We start from the raw sequence: 10536 nt of genomic DNA, 5'->3' as shown, positions 1-10536 counted from the left end.
TATTCCACGTTTTCTACAAGATGGTATATAAGGATGAGTTATACAGTGTCAGTCCTCGAATTTGATTGGCTGATTGGCTTTCGGTTTGTTTGTTTTTTTCACTAATCAAGCGTCACAGACTATGACATGCAGGGGTTAAATTGGGATTTGTTATGTGGGGGGGCTCTGTGGTTTCAGGCTTTCGAGGGGTGCATGTGTATGCAAAGACTACAAAATCGTATCATTTGACAAACTAAAATATAACAAGTTGAGAGAGCCCTCTGCTATGAACAATAAAATGCTGATCAAAATCATTCTGTAGATGCTGGTAGTGTGCAAAGCTACATCTGATGACAATCAAATATTTCTATAGGCCTGTGCCTTCTCCTTTGTGTCAGTATCAAATATAAGAGTGATGCTACCATTAAAGGACAGAATATAAATGCAAAATACAGTGCTCGACATTAAGCCTGGTTTTGTGCTTGTCCTTTGCACAACTAAATTGGTCATTTACTTGTCAGTAAAAAAGAAGCTTGTCTGGAAAAAAAATTGTTTTATTATTATTCAAATATTTTATCTTTTATTTCATATTCTTACATTTGATACATTAAAATAGTAAGACACTATAGGGCCGTTACCAAATTAAATAATTTACACTGAAAAAGTACAACTGCGTTCAATAATGTGATGAGATTCTTTAAATATTTTTGAATAAACAAATAAGAAATGCTGGTGGGAAATTTATACTTTTAAACATGAAATTAAACCGCCAGTAGATGGCAGCAAGTGACCGTCTTAATGAGTGAGCCAGTGAGTCATTTATTCAAACGATTCACTCTGAATCAAGAATGAAGCAGTTATTTATGAATGGGCGATTGAATCTTCACTCAACCGATTCGTTCAAAACGCTGAATCATTCAAAACGGCTGAGCGTAGCTGCGAGATGCGCTGCTTCTGCTTTGTTTGGAACTATTTTCGCTGCTACAATAGAACAAAAAACAGGCATATTGCATCTAAAACGTAAATGATTGATATTAACTACTTGTTTATTGAACTGTTGTATGAAATTAGTGTCAATTTCAATCGAGGTGATATTCAGGAATTCAGCACTTTCGGTCGTGTGATGCTTAACTTTATCATATGTCGTAAATAGCAAGCTAAACCCCATTGAATTTTTATTGCAACATAACTGAGTTTCTTTGTGTGAGCAGAGCTCATTTCTTTTGAATTCTCTTCAAGGTTACGTGATCCTCAACAGCGCAATATCTCCGCCAGCTACATCCACTAGCTATCAGTCGCCATTTAAGCTAGATTAATCATTCTCGCGTTTTGGTTGTTATTGACATTTTAATCAAGCTACTTATCTGTTCAGGCAAGTAAAATTCTTTCACTTCAAAAACTCCACTTGTCCCGCAGTCCCGGACAAGCGTATATCGAGCCCTCGTAAGCCAATGTGCCGGGGCTCAGCCCCGGACGGCCCCGGCCCAATTTAACCCCTGATGACATGTAGTTATGTATTAATCATTATTGCAGGGCTTTAGTAATAATTGCAAGATAATTTAATGCATTTACACCAAGAAATGGTTTATGCAGATTTTGGAGGGCACTTTATTTGTGCATTAAATCACAATTACAGATTTAAAAGTATAGGCTGTTTTGAATGTACACAAACTGTGTTATGAAACTTTCATTTATTTTCATACTTACTCAATACTGGCATACACCGATCAGACATAACATTATGAGCACTGACAGCTGAAGTGAACAACACTGATCATCTCTTCATCACAGCACCTGTTAGTGGGTGGATATATTAGGCAGCAAGTGAACATTTTGTCCTCAAAGTTGATGTTAGAAGCAGGAAAAATGGGCAAGTTTAAGAATTTGAGCAAGTTTGACAAGGACCAGATTGTGATGGCTAGACGACTGGATCAGAGTATCTCCAAAACTGCAGCTCTTGTGGGGTGTTCCCGGTCTGCAGTGGTCAGTATCTATCAAAAGTGTCCAAGGAAGGAACAGTGGTGAACCGGTGACAGAGTCATTGGCCGAGATCATTGATGCGCGCGCGGAGCGAAGGCTGGTCCGTGTGGTCCGATCCAACAGACGAGCTCCTGTAGCTCAAACTGCTCCAGAAGTTAATGCTGGTTCTGATAGAAAGGTGTCAGAATACACAAAGCATCAGTTTGTTGTGTATGGAGCTGCAGAGCTGCAGATCAGTCAGGGTGCCCATGCTGACCCCTGTCCACCGCCGAAAGAGCCAACAGTGACACGTGAGCATCAGAACTGGACCACGGAGCAATGGAAGAAGGAGGCCTGGTCTGATGAATCACGTTTTCTTCTACGTCACGTGGATGGCCGGGTGCGTGTGCGTCTCTTACCTGGGGAACACATGGCACCAGGATGCACTATGGGAAGAAGACAAGCCGGCGGAGGCAGTGTGATGCTTTGGGCAATGTCCTGCTGGGAAACCTTGGGTTCTGCCATCCATGTGGATGTTACTTTGACACGTACCACCTACTTAAGCATTGTTGAGACCATGTTCACCCTTTCATGGAAACGGTATTCCCTGGTGTCTGTGATCTCTTTCAGCAGGATAATGCTCCTGCCACAAAGCAGAAATGGTTCAGGAATGGTTTGAGGAGCACAACAACGAGTTTGAGGTGTTGACTTGGCCTCCAAATTCCCCAGATCTCAATTCAATCGAGCGTTTGTGGGATGTGCTGAACAAACAAGTCCGATCCATGGAGGATCCACCTCACAACTTACAGGACTTAAAGGATCTGCTGCTAATATCTGGTGTCAGATACCACAGCACACCTTCAGGGGTCTAGAGGAGTCCATGCCTCGACGGGTCAGGGCTGTTTTGGCAGCAAAAGGGGAACAAACAAAATTACTGCTCTAGGCAACCATAACCTTATTTCATGCGTTGTCTGCGACTATGGGAATTCCCATGACTTTTCCAGTCATTTCTGATTACTGGATGAAGATTTTTCAAAATAAAAATATAGATAATAATGAGAAGTCATTACAAAGTGCTCAACACTGCAGTTCATGTGAAACAGAAATGAGAGTCAGTGGCATCAAGCGTTTCAGCTGGTGAGTGTGACTCCGGAAACAGGTTGTTTTTCCCTGAAGCTGGAATGTGCGGCTGGACTCTCTTCTGATTGGTTGAGCTTCACTGCTTCTGTAAGTCTCTCAGTGCTGCTGTTCACTGGGGAATGTGGCAGTAAGAAGAGATTCGTCCTGCACAATCATTTGAAGATGGACAAAACACACGGCCTGATGTTCCTTTTCATCTGTGTCGGACTCGGGTGTCACATGACACATGCTGTTCTCATGGAGAAACTGGCAAACATCAAGATCTGTGCAGACAAGGACTGTTCATGTGAGTTTGCACTATTTATGACACTAATATGGAGAAGCAGTGTGTTTATAATTCAGTATTTTGAGTTTGAAATCAATTATCAGCTATAGTTGTTAATTACAATCACTGTTGAGTAAAACCATTTTTGTGTTTTTGATTTGAAGCTCACATTTTGTTTTGGCAGGTTTCATAGTGACAACATGCCCCAGTGTTGGTCAACATGTTTTCAACAAACTCTCCTGTGCAAAACTCTTAAAAATAAAGGTTCATAAAGGGGGTTTATGCCATTTTTTGTTTCCTTTTCAGTAAACCGTTCTTAAAAGTACCATGTTTTTTCTTAGTGTGAAGAATATTTTAATAAACTAAAGAGCCTTTTTTCCACTATAAAGGGATTTCTGTGGAATGGAAAGGTTCCTCATGGAAACATTGATGGAAATAAGGAACCTTTGTTTTTTAAAAGTGAATAATGGTGAAAATATTAAATAGTTTTTTTATAGCCAGGATAAAAGGCGTTATAACTACCCCCTTACATTGTAACTGTTCAGTTATTTTAAACACATCTTTAAATGTTTCTGCCTCACAGATGTTATTTCAATGGCTAAAGCTCTGGAAGACTATGTGGCTTCAGACTGCAGGTACATAAACCTGAGAAGAGGTCAGATGATCTATGTGTATTCTAAACTCAAGCCTGTAGAGGGAGCTGGAGTCTTCTGGTCTGGAAGTGTGCGTGTCTGACATTTATTCTCCACTTGACATTTGTCTCAGCTGATCTGTGCGAGCATAAATCATGGCAGCTTTGCTTTTGCAGGTTTATGGTGACCGCTATGTAGACCAGATGGGTGTCATGGGATATTTCCCCAGTAACTATGTCAATGAGACACATGTTTTTGAGACGAAAACTGTTGAGATCCCAACAACGGTAAGTACGATTTAATCCACTGATCTTAAGAAAAGGTCACATTATACTTTTTATTTTGAAAATGCATTATATTTCTCTCTCTGTAGGACATGGACTTCTTCTGTGCTTAACGACAGCAAACTATACCAGCCGCTCTCCACAATAATATTTCAAGGCCCTGTATTCAAAACGTATTTTAATCTATAGCCACTCCTTGTTTATATAAAGTAAAATAATTCTAATTATGAATGAATTCCAGAAAGAATGTTCTTCGGCGAACTCACTCTTTTAACCAGTGGATTTACATGACTTTTCCAGTTGTTCATGATAAGAATCTTTACAAATATTTTTTTAATCACAATTTCTACCCAGCAAAATATTTTAGAGCTTGAGATAATAAATATATATTCTTTACAAAAATGCCTGTCCTGTGACCTGTGCAGCGCTGCCGACGACATCCGTAAAGCTGTGCTCTTGCTCTCTCGCTCTGGTCGATGTGTGCATGCACTCTTCCGGGAGAAGTGCCCATATAAGGTATTCCGACTTTTATGACGTCACACAGGCCCATACTCAAAAAAAGACTGCAAAGTTTGTGAGGATTTGGAAGAGTATTTTTGGCACAGAAATACTCTGTCATACGTCCAACTAGTGTTTTAAAACTTTGGCCATGTTTAGCATGAGAATCCAACTCTTTAACAGTGTAAATAAGTCAGAATGCATGAAATAGACCCTTTAAGGTCTGTGGCAATTCATGTGTGAAAATGATTCTTCATGCTCTCTGAACCATTCTTTCAATTTTAACCCTGATGAATCTTAAGGGATTAGTTCACTTTCAAATACAAACCTGATTCCACAAAAGTTGGGAAACTGTACAAATTGTGAATAAAAAAGGAATGCAATAATTTACAAATCTCATAAACTTATAATTTATTCACAATAGAATATAGATAACATATTAAATGTTGAAAGTGAGACATTTTGAAATGTCATGCCAAATATTAGCTCATTTTGGATTTCATGAGAGCTACACATTCCAAAAAAGTTGGGACAGGTAGCAATAAGAGGTCGGAAAAGTTAAATGTACATATAAGGAACAGCTGGAGGACCAATTTGCAACTTATTAGGTCAATTGGCAACATGATTGGGTATAAAAAGAGCCTCTCAGAGTGGCAGTGTCTCTCAGAAGTCAAGATGGGCAGAGGATCACCAATTCCCCCAATGCTGCGGCCAAAAATAGTGGAGCAATATCAGAAAGGAGTTTCTCTGAGAAAAATTGCAAAGAGTTTGAAGTTATCATCATCTACAGTGCATAATATCATCCAAAGATTCAGAGAATCTGGAACGATCTCTGTGCGTAAGGGTCAAGGCCGGAAAACCGTACTGGCATCCGTGATCTTCGGGCCCTTAGACGGCACTGCATCACATACAGGAATGCTACTGTAATGGAAATCACAACATGGGCTCAGGAATACTTCCAGAAAACATTGTCAGTGAACACAATCCACCGTGTCATTCGCCGTTGCCGGATAAAACTCTATAGATCAAAAAAGAAGCTATATCTAAACATGATCCAGAAGCGCAGGCGTTTTCTCTGGGCCAAGGCTCATTTAAAATGGACTGTGGCAAAGTGGAAAACTGTTCTGTGGTCCGACAAATCAAAATTTGAGGTTCTTTTTGGAAAACTGGGACGCCATGTCATCCGGACTAAAGAGGACAAGGACAACCCAAGTTGTTATCAGCGCTCAGTTCAGAAGCCTGCATCTCTGATGGTATGGGGTTGCATGAGTGTGTGTGGCATGGGCAGCTTACACATCTGGAAAGGCACCATCAATGCTGAAAGGTATATCCAAGTTCTAGAACAACATATGCTCCCATCCAGACGTCGTCTCTTTCAGGGAAGACCTTGCATTTTCCAACATGACAATGCCAGACCACGTACTGCATCAATTACAACATCAGTGCTGCGTAGAAGAAGGATCCGGGTACTGAAATGGCCAGCCTACAGTCCAGATCTTTCACCCATAGAAAACATTTGGCGCATCATAAAGAGGAAGATGCGACAAAGAAGAACTAAGACAGTTGAGCAACTAGAAGCCTGTATTAGACAAGAATGGGACAACATTCCTATTCCTAAACTTGAACAGCTTGTCTCCTCAGTCCCCAGACGTTTGCAGACTGTTATAAAAAGAAGAGGGGATGCCACACAGTGGTAAACATGGCCTTGTCACAACTTTTGAGATGTGTTGATGCCATGAAATTTAAAATCAACTTATTTTTCCCTTAAAATTATACATTTTCTCAGTTTAAACTTTTGATATGTCATGTATGTTGTATTCTGAATAAAAGATTGAAATTTGAAACTTCCACATCATTGCATTCTGTTTTTATTCACAATTTGTACAGTGTCCCAACTTTTTGGAATCGGGTTTGTAAAAATGTCCTGATAATTTACTCACCCTCATGCCATCCAAAATGTTCATGTCTTTCTTTCTTCAGTGGAAAAGAAATGAAGGTTTTTGAGGAAAACATTCCAGGATTTTTCTCCATATAGTGGACTTCACTGGGGTTCAACGGGTTGAAGGTCCAAATGTCAGTTTCAGTGCAGCTTCAAAGAGCTCTACATGATCCCAGACGAGGAATAAGAGTCTCATCTAGAAATTCAAACATATATGCTTTATAAACACAAATGATCGCCTTGCAAGTGCTTCTGCCATTCCGTCTTCCATATTCTTCAGCTTAAGCTGTATGTCCTACACCTTCCCTATTCAACTTGTGGAACTAACGTGCCACCAGTTCCGTTTTTTTTCCGTAACTAGAATAGGGAAGGTGTAGGACATACAGAATAAATCCCTTGTGTGAGACTGAGCTTTGTAACTTTGCAGATCTTATACATACATAAACATTCCGGATTCAGCCCCCTATTTTTTTTTTTTTTTTTAAATAAATAAAATACTTAGGCATAATGTTATGTTTGAATATAAATCAATTATATAAATATCTGTAATTTTAAAGCTGTTGAAATAATTGAAGAACTTTTTGCCTGGCAATTTGTATATTCTCAAATGTCAGGGTGGCATAACTGCAAATATTTTACAGTTTTTCTCAATTGTTTTGACACATTTCTCCAAATGAATGTAGTTGCTCTCAAAGCAATTAACACATCAAACTAAACACACTCTTATGCTGGCAAAAACAGTTCAGTATTCACTGTATAATGAAGCTCTGCAGTTTTCTCTATTAATGCATTCTTCAAAAATAAATACTAACAATAAAACTACAAGTGTGTTCTCCGTTGATCTGATAAATTCAGCTGCTGATACACAAATACATGAATGAAAATACATGTTTTTCTTGTTCTTTAATCATGTTCTTCAAAGTTCTTTTTAACGTTGAGTTTTAGCAAAAAATAAATAAATAAAAGTAGTGTAATCATTGAATCAATGAACTTTAAAGATCTTGCCTCTCACTTACATCTGGCCAAAGAATTTGGCAAATCAACATCTCGGCATATATTTTCACGAGTCATGCATCGTGGGAAAAAAACAGTGAATGTTGGATCCATCCTTGTGCCTCAACTTCTCCACAAGCCTCTTCCATCACTTGAAGAAGACTTGGGGTTGTGATCATATGCTTTCCATCTCCAAGAGAAGAATATGCTGGAAGGAACACCATCTTTTTTTCTTTTTTTTTGGACATGAAAAAACTGCAATATTGCAGTATAGCTGCAATACAACTGCTGTTAAACTTCAATGAACTGCAGTTTTACTGTGATTATACTTCATTATACTGCAAATCTATGGTTGTGCTAAATTATACTGCAGTTATACTACTTTGTACTGCAGTTGTACTTCGAAATACTGCAGTTCTTTTTTGTAAGGGGTGGGTGAAGCTCAAACCACTCTTGTACCGGTGCTGAATGGTGAAAGTGGACATTGTACACAACTACACAATTTTGCTCAGTTTGCACCTGATCACTCCGTGGAAAGTTGATTTCATTGAGGGAGTTTAAACAATTTAGAAGCCTTTCTGTGTTTTGCGACACCAAGACAGCGTTGTGTGCCACACCATCAGTGGATTGGACATTGACTGTGGCACAATGCTTATATTGGGCTGAACCATCTGTCCAGCTTGGCATGGTCAATTAGGGTGGCTCTGATTTCATTTGAAACTCATCTGTACCCTATTCTTCTACCTCTCCTCCCTCCTCTTACACTTTGCTCTTCTCTTTCCCTCTGTCCCAGGCAGGGTCAAAATCCAAAAAGCAGTCCACACAACACAAGAAAACAAACATAAAAAACCAGTGACCGTAAATGAAACAATGACAAAAGCTGAAACAAACAGGGTATAAATAGACAGACACAAATGATCAAACACAAAACAGCTGAAAGCAATGACGGGATAATGAGTCCGGGAAGTGCTTTATGGGAAATGATGTCCAAAAGAAGTGAGAAACAGTCTGGGTTGGAGTGCCCTCTGGTGGCTAAATAGGGCAGTCCAACGTGTGATCATGACAGTACCCCCTCCCTACGGAGCGGATACCAGACGCTCCACAATAAAAAAAAAAACAAAACAAACAAACACACAAGGAAAAACTCTCAGGAGGGAGGTGGACTGGAGGAAGTCCAGGGGGAGGGATGGTGGGCCAGGACCAGAGCCCCTGACTGAAGGCCAGGGAGGAGCCGGAGGAACCTCTGGCTGCTCGGTGACGTTTTCCGTGGCCATATCAGGGAGAGCTGGCCGCTTGGTGACGGCAGCGGGCTTGGGCTGCTCCGGGATGGCAGCAGGCTCGGACTGCTCCAGGACGGCAGCGGGATCAGGCTGCTCAGGCACTGTAGCGGGCTCGGGCTGCTCCGGGATGGCAGCGGGCTGGGGCTGGCAGACGGATCCGTGGTCAAAAGACCTTAAGTGCGGCTTCCAGGCACGCAGAACAGCCAAAACATAAAAAACGAAGACAGCCCTCTTAGCCATGCCAGGACACACAGGGAGAGCATTCGGCTTCAATAACTCTGGGGTGGCTCTGTGCCTACCTCCTCTGTGGGCACTGCAGCGGGCTCACGGGCTGGAGCAGGCTCACGGCTGGAGCGGACTCACGGGCTGGAGCGGACTCACGGGCTGAAGCGGGCTCTGGAGCGGACTCACGGGCTGCAGCGTGGGCTCACGGGCTGGAGCGGACTCACGGGCTGGAGCGGACTCACTGGCTGGAACGGGCTCTGGAGCGGACTCACGGGCTGGAGCGGACTCACGGGCTGGAACGGGCTCTGGAGCGGACTCACGGGCTGGAACGGGCACTGCAGCGGGCTCACATGCTGCCCTTAGGAGAGATAATTAGGAAGCATGGTGTTAGTTTTCACTGCTACGCTGACGATACTCAGCTCTATATTTCCTCGCGCCCTGACGAAACCTACAAATTCACAAAACTAACAGAATGCATAGCTGACATTAAAAACTGGATGACAAGAAATTTCTTCAGAAAAAACTGATTTCCTAATCTTTGGACCAAAAACTTCCTCACGAAAAAACCTTGAATACTCTCTAACACTTGACGGGTGCTCCATTAAACCTTCGTCCTCAGTTAGGAACCTGGGTGTGCTCTTTGATACCAATCTTTCATTTGAAAGTCATGTTTCTAGTATCTGTAAAACCGCCTTCTTCCATCTAAAAAATATATCTAAATTACGACATATGCTCTCAATGACAAATGCGGAACAGTTGGTTCATGCATTCATGACCTCAAGACTAGATTATTGTAACGCTCTACTGGGTGGTTGTTCTGCTCGGCTTTTAAACAAACTACAGTTGGTTCAAAATGCGGCAGCTAGAGTTCTTACTAGAACCAGAAAGTATGACCATATTAGCCCAGTTCTGTCAACATTACATTGGCTCCCTATTAAACATCGTATAGATTTTAAAATCTTGCTACTTACTTATAAAGCTCTAAATGGTTTAGCTCCCCAGTACCTAAGTGAGCTCTTAATGCATTATAGTCCTTCACGTTTATTGCGATCTCAGAATTTAGGCCAGTTGATAATACCCAGAATATCAAAATCAACTGAAGGCGGCAGATCATTTTCCTATTTAGCACCTAAACTCTGGAACAATCTTCCTAGCATTGTTCGGGAAGCAGACACACTCTGTCAGTTTAAATCTAGACTAAAAACACATCTCTTTGCTCTTGCATACACATAACACATTATCAATACATTAACATTTTTCAAATCCGTTAAAGGATTGTTACGCTGCAATAATTAGGTCGGCCGGAACCGAGAACATTTCCTATAACACTAGATATACCTGT

The 10536-nt window shown here is 41.1% G+C and overlaps 1 protein-coding gene across 1 annotated transcript; it reads left to right on the top strand.

The window, feature by feature from the left end:
- The first annotated feature begins 2972 nt into the window (after positions 1 to 2972).
- Positions 2973 to 4655, top strand: LOC137020211 (otoraplin-like). The gene is made up of 4 exons (XM_067385468.1): positions 2973 to 3364; positions 3927 to 4066; positions 4152 to 4262; positions 4349 to 4655. The coding sequence occupies exons 1-4, from the start codon at positions 3241 to 3243 to the stop codon at positions 4370 to 4372; spliced, it is 399 nt and encodes a 132-aa protein (XP_067241569.1). The 5' UTR covers positions 2973 to 3240; the 3' UTR covers positions 4373 to 4655.
- The last annotated feature ends 5881 nt before the right edge of the window (positions 4656 to 10536 follow it).

This window comes from Chanodichthys erythropterus, chromosome 5 (assembly GCF_024489055.1).
Source record: "Chanodichthys erythropterus isolate Z2021 chromosome 5, ASM2448905v1, whole genome shotgun sequence".
Classification (NCBI taxonomy): Eukaryota; Metazoa; Chordata; class Actinopteri; order Cypriniformes; family Xenocyprididae; genus Chanodichthys; species Chanodichthys erythropterus.
Note: the sequence above shows the minus strand (reverse complement) of the source record. Positions and strands in the feature narration are given on the sequence as shown.

Bases quoted from the DNA above. Each gene is read 5' to 3' on its own strand.
- LOC137020211 (XM_067385468.1), top strand. From the start codon at position 3,241: ATGGACAAAACACACGGCCTGATGTTCCTTTTCATCTGTGTCGGACTC. The intron at 3,365-3,926 runs GTGAGTTTGCAC...TCTGCCTCACAG, and splicing joins TGCAGACAAGGACTGTTCAT to ATGTTATTTCAATGGCTAAA. The intron at 4,263-4,348 runs GTAAGTACGATT...CTCTCTCTGTAG, and splicing joins CTGTTGAGATCCCAACAACG to GACATGGACTTCTTCTGTGC.